Raw genomic sequence first — 15,476 nt, forward strand, 5'->3', positions numbered from 1 at the left:
CCCGAAAGCCAGGGAGAAAGGAGTATGACCAGTCGGCGTTCGATGTGAGGTCCGGTATGCCCACAGTACCTGGGCGAGCTGTTCTGGCCAGACTCCCTTGGCTTCGCCCAGTCTTTTCTTAAGGCTTACCTTTAACGTCTTATTGACGGCCTCGACCTGCCCATTGGCCTAGGGATAGGCCACAGAGGAGAAGCTTTTAACAATGTCGTGCCTCTCACAAAATTCGGTGAAGAGGTCGCTATCGAACTGCATTCTTTTATCTGACACGATCTTCTTTGGCAGCCCGAATCGGCAGATAATGCTCTTGACCACGAAGTCGAGGACTCTTTTTGAAGTGAGCATCGCCAGGGGCTCTGCTTTTGCCCACTTGGTGAAGTAGTCGATAGATACCACCGCGTAACGAACTCCTCCCTTTCTAGTAGGGAGGGCACCAACCAAGCCAATCCCCCAGATCGTGAATGGCCACGGGGACGATATCATCTTCAGCTCAATCTGGGGAGCTCGGGCAACTGTGGCAAATCGTTGGCACTTGTCACATTTTTTGACGTAGGAGATCGAGTCCTTTGACAAAGTGGGCCAGTAATACCTTTGCCTTAATATCTTCAGGGCCAGGTTTTACCCCCCAGTCTGATCTCCGCAAAAACCCTCATGCACTTCCTGCAAAATGATCTTCTCCTCGCTTGGCAGAACACACCATAGGAGAGGTAAAGAGTGTCCATGTCGGTATAATATCCCATCTATCACTGTATACCTTGGAGCCTGGTAAAGTACCCGCCTTGCGTCATTTCGCTCTTCGGGTAACTTTCCTGTTGTGAGATATTCGAGGATGGGGGTCACCCAGGTCGGTCTGGCGTCGATCATCTCGACCTCCCCCCTGACTTCCTCTATGCTTGGTCTTTTCAAGAACTCTACCGGCACTAACCCCAAAGTCTCCGTCTCCCCAGAGGTAGCGAGCTTTGCCAGGGTGTCCGTGTTGGCATTCTGTTCCCAAGGTATCTACTCGATTGAGCCACGCTCAAATGCGGACAGCTTGCTCTTTACCTTGGCCAAATCAACAGCCATCTTGGTTCCCTGTGCTTGGTATTCCCCTAACACTTGCTTTACCACGAGCTGGGAATCGCTGTAACACTAGACGGAGCTGGCCTTTAGCTCCTGGGCCACCCTTAGCCCAGCCAGTAAAGCTTCATATTCAGCCTCGTTGTTGGACGCTTTGAATCCGAATCACAATGCCGAGTGGAATCGATGTCCTTCCAGGGATATCAATATGATTCTAGCCCCGGAGTCATTCTCGTTAGACGAGCCATCTACGAAGACCTTCCACAAGGCCTGGGTTAAGGGGGCCTGGACTAACTCTTCTGCAGGATCTTCTCAGAATCCTGTGCACTCTGCCACAAAATCAGCCAGGGCCTGGCTTTTTATTGCATTTCACAGTATGTACAGTATCTCAAATTGGCTGAGTTCAATAGCCCACTTCAACAGACGTCCCGATGCTTCAGGTTTTTGCAAAACCTGCCTTAAAGGCTGATCGGTTATGACGTGTATTGAGTGGAACTAGAAATACGGACTGAGCTTTCGGGTGGCCGTAATGAGACAGAAAGCCATCTTTTCCATCAACGGATATCGGGATTCAGCTCCAAGAAGCCTCTTGCTGAAGTAATAGACAGGCTTTTGAGATCGATCTTCTTCTCAGACTAATACGGCGCTAGCTGCATCTTCTGTGACAGCTAGGTAAAGGAAAAGATGCTCCCCTGCCGTTGGCGTGGATAATACGGGCGGCTCATCTAAATGTGCTTTTAGGTCAAGGAAGGCACGTTCGCATTCCTCGGTCCACTCGAATTTCTTACTCCCCCGAAGCAGGTTTTAGAATGGCAGACACTTGTTGGTAGATTTAGAAATAAACCGATTAAGGGCCGCCACCAGGGTGAGGGCATCTCGAGTAGCGACCTGATCTTATCGGGTTTTCCTTCTATTCCCCTGGTATTGACAATGCAACCTGTTAACAGTAAGAACTCGTCAACGATTGATGGTTAGAAAACTTCAATCTCTATCCTATAGGAAGCTATGAGTTAGATGGAAAGAACTCTAAACAACAGGAGAAAACTCAGGCAAGCATGAGAACCAGAAGCATATATTTCATAAGTCTCGTTTTTACATTCAGTTTTCCAACCCCTTAGCCTGAGGGGTTGGAGCCTATTTATAGGGGGGGCTCTATTGGCCCAGGATACAAACAAGTCCCAGACCACTGGGACGTACACAGGTATTCTGATAGTGTAGTGGCCCAGGGCGTAGTGGTGTCTACCCTGATGGTGTCAGAGTCGTGGCCCAGGACAAAGTACTGTTGGCTCTGGCGTATGGTCGGGGGTGTCCAAGTGGTACCACTACTCTTCGTACAGGTCCGTACTGCCACTACTTCTCAGACGCAGATCATAGAGTCGTGCCTCTGTTCTCTCCACAACCGTACACCCCGTGTCAGCGCACGTGTTCCATACTCGGTTGTCCTCATCAATTCCCGTTCAATGCTCCATGTTCGTTTGGCATATAAGCAAGGTTCTCCCAAGTGATCTCGTGCCTATGCCAAGGAGGCTTCAACCTATGCATGTCCTGAGAAGTCAAGGCGCCAGGGGTCAGGGCCGCCTTATGCGGGTCACATGGACAGGAGACTCGTAGTATGGACGTCGTGGCAAGGCCACACCCTCGCATAGCGAGGGTACCTCACGTAGCGAGGCTGGCCCTTTTCCCTCAGGCGTAGGCATGGCTCAGGACATGGGCGTCATAACAAGGCAGCACCCTCGCATAGCGAGGGTCCCTCGCATAGCGAGGCTGCCTTTCCTTCCCCCGGGTGCAGTGTCGCGAGGCTAGGGGCATGGATGCCACCACGAAGCCTCACCCTCGCATAACGAGGGTGCCTCGTGTAGCGAGGCTGACCTTCTTCTCCCGAGTGTAGACGAGGCTTGATGCCTGCTGGAATGGGGCGCACGCGGATGGCTAGCTAGGTACCCTCGCATAGCGAGGGTGAAGCTTGGCAAGTGGCCGAAGTCCCTCGCCTAGTGAGGGTGACTCTCTTACCCCAACTCCCTCACCATCATGCGATGCCCTTTCAGGATGTCCCGTAGTATAGAGCTCCACTTGTGAATAGAATTCACAAGGAAAAAATTCCACATTTACACAACCCATGAATTTTCCTGACGCGACCCTGAAAGTACATTTTTGGGGGTTAAGCCTCATGCCGTATTCTCTCAATATCTTAAAGCATTCCTCCAGATCGGAAATATGGTTATCGGTAGTTTTCGACTTGACCAGCATGTCATCCACATACACATCCATATTCTTCCCGATCTGGTCGGTAAACATCCTATTTACCAACCTCTGGTATGTAGCTCCTGCGTTCTTCAGCCCGAAGGGCAGGACCTTGTAACAATAAATGTTAGTTTGGGTCATGAAGATAGTGTGTTCCTAGTTTGCTGGGTTCATTACGATCTGATTATAGCCCGAGTATGCATCCATAAAATACATGAGCTCGTGCCCCACCGTGGCCTCTACCAATTGGTCGATCCTTGGCAAGGGGAAGAAATCTTTGGGGCAGGCTTTGTTCAGATCGGGGAAGTCGATGCAGGTCCGCCATTTCCCATTGGGCTTCAGGACCAATACAGGATTGGCGACCCAGATCAGGAACTTTGCCTAGCGGATAAAGCCGCACTTTAAGAGCCGAGCTACTTCCTCTTCTAGGGCCTTAGCTCGGGTTGTTCCTAGGCGCCTTTGTTTCTCGGATTTTGCAGGCACGCTTTTATCCAAGTGGAGGGTGTGCATGATGACGCTCGGACTGATCCCTACCATGTCTTCATGAGTCCAGGCGAACACATCTAGATTCTCCTGCAGAAACTTAATGAGCTCCGCCTTCCTTTTGCTACATAAATTTTTCCCGAGCTTTACCACCTTCAAGGGATCTTGTGGATCGATGCTTACCTCCTGGAGCTCTTCGATGGCCTGGAGCTCGGATCTATCCTCGCCTATTCTGGGGTCGATATCATTATTTAAGATGATATTCTCTCCTTTGGCACTCTGAGGTTTTTCAATCTCAGGACAAGGCACAAGTTCCTGAGATTCCTCATTCCCGCCCTGGATGGTCATCGTCAGCTGCCCGGGTTTTTATTTTACCTTCTTAGAAATGCTATAGCATTCCCTGGCAGCGAGCTGATCACCTCGGACCGTGCATATCCCCGAGGAAGAGGGGAATTTTAGCGCAAGGTGGCGGATGGAGGTTATTGCTTCGAACGCTATCAAATTAGGTCGGCCCAAAATAACATTGTACGTGGTGGGACAATCGATGACCACAAACTCGAGGAGTTTTGAGACAGTCTGGGGTCCCTCTCCCAGGGTGATCACCAGCTCGATTGTTCCTATTGCTTCTGCCCCTTCTCCAGAGAATCCATATAGCATCATGGGGGTGGCTTTCAACTCGGTGACTGATAAACCCATCTTTTCTAGCGTAGACCGGAACAGCAGGTTCACCGAGCTCCCATTATCGACTAGTATTCTCCTAACTCTCCGGTTAGCGAGCTGATCAGCTATGACCAGAGGGTCATTATGAGGGAACTGGATGTGACTGGCATCTTCCTCGGTGAATATGATTGGTTGCCTCTCCAATCGTTGTTGTTTGGGTAGATGCTGCTCAGGGACGAACACCACTCCATTATGAGCCTTAAGTTCATTGACATATCTCCTCTGGGCACCTTTGCTCGTGCCAGCTAGATGGGGGCCTCCTGAGATCGTGGAGATCTCTCCTCCTATCACAGGAGGAGGGATGTCCTGATCTATCCGAGACCCGGGCTGACTTATTGGAACTTCCGGAGCTGGTTGGCCGGCGGGAACTCTATTCCGCGCATACTAAGCCAAGGGTCTGGCTCTGATGACAGTCTCGATCTCATCCTTCAGGTGCCTACAATCATTAGTGTTGTGTCCAATGTCGTTGTGGAACCGAAAAAACTTGGAGGGGTCTCACTTACCCGTTTGGTGCTTCAACGGTTCCGGCTTCTTCCAGGGGAGGCGAGCAGAGTTTGCTAGTAAAATGTTCTCCCTAGTGTGTGTGAGCTCGGTATAAGTCGCGTAGACTGGCTTAAATTTTTCCACGGACTTGTTCTTCTTTGGGCCGTGCTGGCCGCCCTCGCTGCTCCTTTTTCTTTTGCCTCCACCTAACTGGCTATTCTGTGTAACGGTTTGTGTCGCTATCACACCATCCGTTCCCACTCCAGCGGGTTGTTCAGGGGCCTGGCTGGTCCCCGTGGCCGATGCTCGTGCCTCCTCCAGATTTATCCATCCCTGGGCTCTATTTAGGAATTCGTTTATGGTGTTGACTCCCTTTCTCTGTATCTCTTCCCAGAGTCCGCCTCCGACGAGGATCCCAGTCCTCAAGGCCATGAGCTTGGAGCTGTCATCTGCGTCCCTGACTCGAGCAGCAACGTTCGCGAATCCGCTCAGGTAAGCTTTCAAAGGTTCATCGGGCTGTTGTCTTACATTCGCCAGGGTGTCGGCCTTGACGCGGGCAGCCTGAGAAGCTCGGAATGCCCTCTTAAAGTCGGCAGAAAAGGTTTTCCGCGAGCTGATGGACTGCTTTTTACTCTGCTTGAACAATTGCCTAGCCGGCCCAGTCAAGGTGGAGGGAAATGTCAAACATCTCAACTCGGGACCAATGTTGTGGGCCATCATCAGGGTGTTGAACATACCCAGATGATCTGACGGGTCCCCGTCCCCATTGAACTTGGACAAGTGAGGCATACGGAAACCAGGTGGATACGTCGTAGCTGCTATGCTGGGGGCGAAGAGCTCGAGTTCGTCCCCCGAGTCATACTCATCTTTTTATTTTTCTGATAAGAGCTTCCTCATCAGCTCCTCCATCTGAGCCAGACGCTCAAGGGTTTGGTCCTGACTTCCTTGGTTGTTCCGGGGCTGTTCAACAGCTCCGGTTCCATGGTATGCGTTAGGCGGTTAATTGTCCCTCCTATCTTGAGATAGGTTATATGAGACATTCCGGCTGTCACGTACTTCAGATAGGCCTTCCCCTTGGCGAGCACAACTGCCATTTCCAACTGGGTCTCCTCTCTGAGAGTTTAGACGATCTCGGAGGTCGACCCTCGGGGCGGCCTGAGGGCTTTGCGCCGAGCTCAAGCGATGGCGCAGGTCTCCGCCAGAGATGTCACTTCGATGACTCCTAGTCCAGTAACTTCCATTTGAAAAGCTCGGAGCCCGCCACTGAGAGTGAGGATCCGAGACTTCCCTGGGCGCCCGGCTACGATGGGAGGGTCCAACGGATGGAGGATTTCTCCTACTGCTCCCATGAGCCAGAATGTCTCGGACTGGACGGGGAGAAAATGGGTATCTTATTGGTGAAGGAGGATGCCTAACTGGGGACGCGATTCTAGTCCCGTCAGGGCGGATTAAGCTAGGTCACGACCGCTCCGCTTTACCATCCTCCGTGTCCTATGCTCGGCGGTCTAAGCGGGGCGCAAGACAACTGGCCGGGGCCGGCTGTCGTCGCGAGCCCTCCCCGGATATCCTCTGTGAGCTTCCTCGAGTCCTCCTGGGTGCACTCGAGGGCGGGAGTGAGCTAGGAGTTAAGGTCCAGACCGATCAGCTGAATTGCTGATCGGCCCTAGGAAGTTCCTCAAATTCGGTTTCTTGGTGATGTGACATGGGAGTAGAATTTGATGTTGGGGGTCTGACCGACCGACTGGACCTGGACCGGTTACCCCAGCGGGACTTATGAGTCTCACCATGCCTCTTTTTGACGTTAGCGTCGGTTGTTAGAGGGGGTAACCAGGCCAAAACCTCTTGAATCTGCTGGTTTGCTTTTGCCAGCTGACTCCTCAACTGTGCATTTTCCATTTCTACCGCCGTGTAGAAATCCGGGTTCGGATTAGGCGGTCGGGGAGCTGAACTTCCGGTGTTATCTTGGCCCATTGGCTACTTGTCCAGTCGCTACTGAACCTCAAGGTTCTGCTCATCGGACATGGCGGCATGGTGGGCCTCCTGTCCATCACGTTGTTCCGCCTCGTTGCCATGTCTTGAGTGAGTAACTACCATGGTTGGGTATTTGCGATAACACCAATCTAAAAGCTTTCAATGAAAGCACCAAACTATTGACACGGTTCTTCGACAACAGATAATTATATGAATAAGGAGAGGGATTAGTGCTAAATGATGAACTATAATAGTTGAATGATCTCAAAGGAATATTATAACTCGAATACTTTTTTAGGTGGTTCAAAGGTTAAAATCCTTCTAGTCCACCAGCCAATATTATTGATATATCTCCGATATTCCTTACAGGGTATTTCTTTACAAATTAGAAGCCAACCCTTTGTAACTCCCAGGGTCTCCATATTTATAGGGAGAGGACACTTGGGTGTTGGCAAAGGGGGTCATCCCGTGACCTTCTTACCCATCATGCCACTTCTGTGACATTCATGATTAATTCCTAAAACCTAACAATGAAGTGTGGTCTAATCAATAGGTAAGGAGGATAATGGATCGCATGGCCCAAACCAGTCGTGGGGTGCCTGAACATGCACATTTATGCTGCGTGTCCGAGAATTAAGGAATGGGGCAAACACGTGATGTCTGATATATGCACGTTTACATTGCGTGCTTGACTTTATAAAGGGTCGGAGGTGTCAGCTCAAGCTCGTACCCCGAGCTTGATGTAGTCTCAGCTCGTGGTGTCCACACTGCTTGACTCGATGCCTTGGTAATCTCACTAAACCTTTGGCTATCTCAAGCTAAAGAGGTAGAGACTTGTAATAGTAGCTTCGGGTAGGTGGCTTCCACGTGGCTGATAGAATTATGCCCTTTTCCAGCTCGCTAATAACCCGTGGATATTTAGGGCGTACAAAGATTAATCTTCGAGTGATTCTTTCTAGCACTCCTACAGTGTTTCTTGGCTCTCTAATTCTTTTCAAGGCCTTAATGGCTCAGATATCCTCATAAGTTAATGCTCCATTCATTCTTAACTAAAAACATAAGGCTAAAATATTAGCTAAACACATAAACATAATAACTATCACATAAAAACTTACATTGGCCGTTAGATTCAGAGCTTGAGCGTGTGTATCAAGGAGAACTTCATGCGAATGAACCGTTGCTCTGATGCCAACTATAATGGCCCAACTAATTCTAAGACCTTGGACCATTAAAAACTACTAGACTTACACTACAACAAATATGAGTAAATATTACGGTAAAATATAACATAATTTTTAAAATGCTATTGTTGAATAAGTAAATGAAAACACGGAGTAAACAGCAAATGAAATTCAGGCGCCAAATAAAATAGTAATATGGCGCCTTTACTTCGTCCCCTCCTTTTAATTCACAATCTGATTATATAAAATCAGAAAACAAAAGAAAAACAAAAAGCTCTCTTTCTGAAATGGAACCTCTCTGCCCTAACCGTTCCGACTCTCTCTCGATCTCTTTTCTCTCTGTTCTTCTCCCTCTATTTCTTTCACATGGTCGACGGGTGAATGGAAGTGTGCAGGGGCTTCTCTCGGAAACTAGCTTTGGAGAGGGACAGTGCGACGACATCATTCTTCAACGGTAACTCTCTCTCGCTCTATCTTTCTCTCTGAGCTACTCTAGTGTTCAATCTTTCTTTCTTTCTCTCTGTTTGTTGCAGGTGTGTAACAAGGTGGTGGAGGCCCACGACTTGGGTCGTGTGACACGGAGGCTTGACTCGTGGTTCTACGGCGTGGCTCGCTCATGGGTGCGACGGTGCTTGCGACGGTGGTTTATTCGACGGGTTTGACTTTAGTGAGGTTATTCTACAACATTTATGGGTTTGATAATTGTTTTGAGTTTCCAAACTCATGTTATGCTTAGGCACAGTATGATGCCTCCTTTCTCACATTTTAGTTTTCATAAAGTACAATTACTAAGTACCTGTGATAGTTTATTTATAATGTCTTATTGATACATGATTTGAATTTTTACTTGTGCACCGAAGATTCTTTTTGTTGCACTTGTAAGTTATTGTTTTGATGAGCCACATTGTGCTGAGTGTTAGCTAGGATATAGGAATTGGCCAGCATGTGAAGGATGTCTGGGATATAGGAATCTTACTTTTTGTTTGAATAAGTATAAATGCTTAGATGAGATTATATATTAACAAAAAAATTTAATGTCTATTTGCAATCATAGAAAAAATGGGTTCTTGCAGTACTATAAGAAGAGCAAGAAATGTAAAGATTCATTTATTATGTTCTTGTGCAATTTGGTCTTTCCGTGTCAGAATTTAGCTCCTGTTCAGTATACAAGAAAGCAAGGTAATTAGCATGCTCTTTGGCTTTATCCTTTTTTTGTTTGTAGGTGATTTGCCTGTTGTGATTTCATGCGCTAGTGTAGCTCTAGCAGATGCAGGGATAATGATGTATGACCTTGTAACTTCAGTTTCAGTGGTAAGTATCTTGCTCAGTGTTTTTTCCTTACTTTCTATTAAGTGTTCATAAAAGATATCATATCACCCTCTTTGGGCATTCTCAAGCCATTTGTATCTTGTTTTAGTCCAAGTTAGCCTTCTACCATCTTTTCAAAAGGGTGGCTTGCATACATAACCTGTAAGAGAAATGAGGTTTTTATAAATGTGTTGTTATAAGAAAGTCAAATTTATGTGATTGGTGATCATTTTTCATGTTTTACAATATTGGCTTGTCAGCAAATATTGCTCATCTTTTTACCCAATTTTGAGGAAAAGTTGTTATTTTTTTCTTCATGCTTTAGTTTGCTAGTAATTTTTTCCATTTAGCTGAGCAAGAATACAAGAAAGAGCAAAGAGCTTTTATGTGTTAAGAGAGAAACTTTTGAGAGCACAAATGTTGTGAAAGTGTTGGTTCTTGCTGCGTGTTGAAGAACCTGTTTGAAAATTTCTTGTTCTTAATTCGTTTTTGTTCATAACAGTTTGTTTAATTGTTTAAGTGTTAGTTTGAGATAAGTTTTATTATTTGTTCTAAGGTGTCATTACAGGTGCTGCATTGTCCTTTTCAATGTTTGTTGTTGGTCTGCTGCTTTCATCTAATCCTGATGCCATGGGAGACCTGGTGCAGGTTCCAAGCATGCTGTTTCAAGGTTCTTTGCTTCTTGGGCACATAAGTAGAGCCACTCTTGGTTATGCGTATGTCCCTGTTTTCTTTTTCAATCTTCATTATGCCAAAATAATAGTTTGTTTATTATTCAAAAGAGATCTTAATGAGAGCCTGCTAAGTCTTATTTCATCTTTTGGTGATGTTGTAATTTAAATTAAAGTCCCTGTTCTTTGTCTATTATCACATTTATGATTAAACTTGTACCATTATTCTTAGGCATCATCTTTGGGTATTCTGTTTTTTATATTGGTTTTAGATTTAGAGTTTTTGTGTTTTATGTTTCTGTATATAGTTTGTTTGTTTATCCTAGTTGTGTTTACTGTTTACAACATGCTATACATGCTGCTAGTTTTGGGAATTTTGTTTCTGATAGTGGTGTGCTATGCAGCCTAGTTTTGTTTTCTGGTTTATCTTTTCCTGTATCCAAACTTGTCTATATGATCCTTTAAAATATGTTCCCTTTGGAAGTAAAAAAAATACACTATGGTTGTTCATAAAAGTAGGAAAAAATCCATCCATTGATGCAACTCCTCCTGTTTCATATGTGTTCTATAGTGAGACATTTTTCTACTTCAATCTTCCCAATTGAGTATCCAAACTTGTCTATATGATCATTCAAATATATGTTAACTTTGAAAGTAAAAATAAAAATAAACTGAGGTTACATTCAAGTTATATAGCTATTTTTAGTAGGCTGTCACTGCCCTATTTTTTAATTTTAAATCCAAGTACTTATTTTTCTTATAATCAAAGAGAGAGCAATACACTAACACCCTTTCCAAATTTAACCCTTTTTTATATTTGAAATGAAAATTTTCCAACTTTACACGCCTAACTTTTCGCCCTTTGACTCCAAAAACTAAAGAACAAAAAAGGTCCATACTATATTCATAATGAAACTAAATTATGACAGATAACAAAGTATATTCTCTCATCAGAAACAAAAATTTGTTTTTATGAAAAAAAAAGGTTCAAATCACTAACCTGAAATCCCAATATCATAGCCAAATATCGACCCTCCAATGGCCGCAACAAGACAGGCGATGATAACATAGGAGGTGACCTTTCCTTGGTACTGATCTGCTCTCTCCATGGCCAAACCTGCAAAAGACCCACCTGCCATGTTCAAATCTTCTTATTCTCAAACTTTACAAATTTCTTCTTCTCAAGCTTTACAAATTTCCTTTTTGTCTTGTTCTTCAAATAGTTTTAAATATATGTGTTTAATTTCTTTACTTCAGTAGGTAGGATCATTTATATTTTTTTTTTAATTTTCTTTTTGTTCCTTTTTTGAGGATATGCTCTTGCTGCTCTTCTCTTATTACTTTGTGTGTGTTTCAATCATAAAAATATTGTTTTGTCTTTGAAAAAACTAGTATAAATGAAAGGAGACAAAAACGAAGTTGTTTGAAAAAACTAGTATAAATGAAAGGAGACAAAAACTAGTATAAATCTGGGTCTGTCTTCTATTCTGGTACTTCTGTTTCACAAGCTCAATAAATTTTCTTGCTCCTTTTAGTAAAATTTGTGTGTTTCATGGTTCCATTGTTTGCCTGAATTCTTATTTATACGTATACTTGAATCAGTGAGGCAGCAGTATAAAAAAACTCATGACTTGTTGTCTTCTCAGTATTCTTATGAGCTTCTTCTGCAATTTCTGCATAAGTCTCAATCTACCACTGTACTTGGTATTATCAATGAGCATATCAACTTTCAAGGTACATGTTTCTTCTTTTACCGCTTATGTAAAAATGCTTCCTTTATTTTTATATGATGTGTAATGTATGCATGTGTACTGGTTTGCAATTTCTCTTGGACAGCCTAACTCAATTTCTGATGATGCGGAGGCTGTTACATTGACTGGCAGCAGCCAGGATGCAGTCAGTCAGATTAATCAGAAGGAAATATATTGGGGGGTGAGTCAACAAAGTTATCTTGTTTCAATCGGGTTTGCTTTTTTCTGTTACCCCCTCTTTGTGCTCTAAGTATTACACTTATGATCCATTGATTCATGTTGGCATGTTGAAGTTAAAATGGAATCTAAATGTCTTTTATTCATTCCTTTTTCATTTGTCTTCTGATCTCAGTATTTATCACATGTTTTTCCCTTTTTCATTTTCATTCAAAATTATTTAGGAATGATAAGCATCATTCTTCTTTTCTAAATTAATTATTTAAAACTTGGTCAACCTACAGAGAGTTATTTAGTAGCCTAAAAGAGGTTTTTTTTTTTCTTTCTATATGACAGTTTCCCATATATGTTTGTTAGTAATAGGAAATTTAAGTAGTTGCCATATTTTTATAGTTGCTTTCAGATATGAGGATGCATATTTTTAGCTTTTGTATAGCTTGAGGAACATAGTTTATGTATATTGGTTTTGTGTGAATGTGACTATTCTCGATAGTTTAAATAGATCTTTTTATGATGGAATATGTTGTTTCCAGTTTTAATTCTCTCTGCCAATCGAAGTCTTTAAGAGGGATTTAGTCTTAGTGTTTGCATACCTATGATGTTTATTCTAGCAAAAAAAAGGGAAATCTACCACTGTTTTTGTAATGTTAACTTTTGATCTAGGTTATTTGATTAATCTTTTATTTTGTTGCTTCAGTTCAGTAGAGGTTGAGCAGTTTATACTTGATGACTTGAGAAACCATGTACAGCTGAGCAGTGTTGCTCTGCCATCCGTTAGTTTTTATACATTTATCAATGCACATAATGGGTATTGTCCTCGATTTTTTTTCGGTTCAACATTATCTTTCTGTTTTAGTAAAAAAAAATTTCTCAATTTCTTATCTTCCTGTTTATCTTTTTCTAGTTTAAACTGTTCAACTATACCCCCTGACGGGTCATTGGTTGCTGCTGGATTTTCAGATTCATCGCTGAAGGTTTTTTCTTGATTACATTTTCGTTGCATGTGACATGTCAATTGTTTGTGTTTTCTACTAAATTTGGTACACATTGTGCAGATTTGGGATATGGCAAAGCTTGGGCAACAGGCTGTTGGTAGTAAGTCAATCCTCTGTTTCTACTGTGTTGAGATATTCTTGTACATAAATCAAAGTTAAAAAAAGATATGCACGTGTTTTACAGTGTATAAATTAGTCTAGGATATATAGAAACACAATTTAAGCCTTCATAAATTGCTAGGTTTTTTCGGCTGTAAGTGCAACAAACATTTGGTTAAAAAATTGCTGGCAGTCATGGAGTTAAAAGCTAGTTAAGGATGGTAATATCTCTTTAGGTTTATTAAAGCTATGTTAGTTTGTTGAAAAGTATGTTTTGTTTGCTCTGTATTCTGTATTTTGGTCAAAGCATATCTTATTTTTAAAATACTGCTGCTATTAGCTGTTTTGTAGGGTGACGATGATGCAAATCCAAATGAGTTTGGTTCAAATGGAGGAAAAAGACCCTATACCTTATTTCAGGGGCACTTAGGACCAGTTTATTCAGCTTCTTTTAGTCCTATGGGAGATTTTATACTTTCCTCTTCAGCCGATTCAACAAGTACAGTCATTTATTCTCTCTCCCTCTTTCCCTCTTTGTTTTGTTTATGAAAGAATTACATTGTTTTCGTGCAGTTCGGTTATGGAGCACTGAACTAAATGCAAATCTTGTTTGCTACAATGGTCATAATTACCCAGTATGGGATGTACAGGTATATCTCATCATTTTCAGTTGTAAATTGTTCATATTAGCAGTTCTTTTGCATCTCTGCTGTTGATTTGACATGAAATGAGTGGCCAATATATATATGTGTGTGTGTGTGCATTCTCCTTTTTAGTTTCCTTTCTTGGCCACTTAAACATTTGCCCTCTATTTGGAATTTGGATTCTAGGATGGAAAAAAGAAAATCCAAAAGATTTTTTTCTCTCTTGTTTGGATTCAAATAAAAATTGAGATTTTTTTTCTCTTGTTTGGATGCAATTTTCTAAAATTTATAACTTTTATAAATATATTGAATAAGGTGTTATACAATTTTAGATTTTCCTCTACTTTACTTTTTTTTTCTCTCAAAAAGAATTTGCTTCTTTAAATTCAAGTTAAAAAAAAAGCGATATTAGGGGTATTGGTTTTACTTTTGTACCTATTCAATTACTTGTGTTATTACTATTTTCTGCCATACAATTGTTTTGACTTCTTTACTTTGTCTCTTCTCTTTCCCTTCACCACATTAAATAATGGTCATCTTTCCTTAGTAATGATTTTAATGTTATATAATAACTTCTTTGGTTATGAATTCTCGGAGCAGTATAGTCCTGTAGGACACTATTTCGCTAGTGCATCACACGACCGGACAGCAAGGATATGGTCTATGGAAAGAATACAACCTTTGCGAATAATGGCAGGGCATTTATCTGATGTTGATGTTAGTTTCTCTCTGACTTTATTACGTGTTATAAAAGGGAACTAGTATTGCTTTGATGTTATTTATATTGTTGAACAACAACAACCTTAATCCAGAAGAGTGCTTTAATGTTGTCTAAACTTACTGATCTAGTCTAGTTCTTATACACTAATTCTGATTGAGGTTTCATTTATCATTATCAGTGTGTGCAATGGCATGCCTATCTCATTTCCCTTGTATTGAAGCATTTATCTATCTCATTTCAACATTTCATGTTTAAGGTGTAAAATTTGAGCCTCTCTCTGTCATTTTAGATTTTCTCTAGAAATCCAAGTGTCATCTTTTTTTTCTGCAATTTTGGGTAAAATCTGAATCTGAATCTCATATTATAATTGTAGCTCTCTCTATAAAATTGTCTACTATATTCATATCTATGTTAATGAAGCAACTAGTAAATTGTTGAAACAATAAATTGCTGCTAGCGTAAATTGTTGAAACATTCTCTATGCCTCGATCTCTTTTTGCTATGTAATCTCCTTTGCTTATGAGTAATTTTATTGATTTGATTTATCAATTTTGAAAAACTAATTATTATAATAGTATAACTTGTAGCTTTTCTGCTGTCATGATAAATTTGCCAAAGGATCATTAAGTGTTGACTGCTTAGGATACTTTTTGTACTCACCTTTGATGACACTTGATCATTGTAATTAATATGCAACTTATATGAGCATAGAAGAGGTCTCTTTGACTCACTGGATTAGAGAGTGATAGATGCCAAGCTTTTGAACTATTACCATACTGTTTATTTGACTAAATTTTGCAGTGTTTTAAAAAATTTCAGAGCAACATCATGAGGAGGTTTGCCTTGGAAACCTGAGGAGATTTCAATTTAGAGAGCTTCAGATGGCAACAAATAACTTCAGCAGCAAGTACTTGGTTGGATGATGAATTGAAGGATGGAGCAAGTTTCATGCATGGTTTACTTTTGTGTATTTTG

At 42.2% G+C, this 15,476-nt stretch overlaps 1 protein-coding gene across 1 annotated transcript; it reads left to right on the forward strand.

Annotated features, from left to right (window-relative positions):
- Window positions 1-13,385: 13,385 nt before the first annotated feature.
- Window positions 13,386-14,763, forward strand: LOC133825426 (transcription initiation factor TFIID subunit 5-like). The gene is made up of 5 exons (XM_062258369.1): window positions 13,386-13,391; window positions 13,488-13,635; window positions 13,710-13,786; window positions 14,381-14,497; window positions 14,680-14,763. The coding sequence occupies exons 1-5, from the start codon at window positions 13,386-13,388 to the stop codon at window positions 14,761-14,763; spliced, it is 432 nt and encodes a 143-aa protein (XP_062114353.1).
- Window positions 14,764-15,476: the final 713 nt, after the last annotated feature.

The sequence above is a fragment of the Humulus lupulus genome, chromosome 3, assembly GCF_963169125.1.
Source record: "Humulus lupulus chromosome 3, drHumLupu1.1, whole genome shotgun sequence".
Classification (NCBI taxonomy): domain Eukaryota; kingdom Viridiplantae; phylum Streptophyta; class Magnoliopsida; order Rosales; family Cannabaceae; genus Humulus; species Humulus lupulus.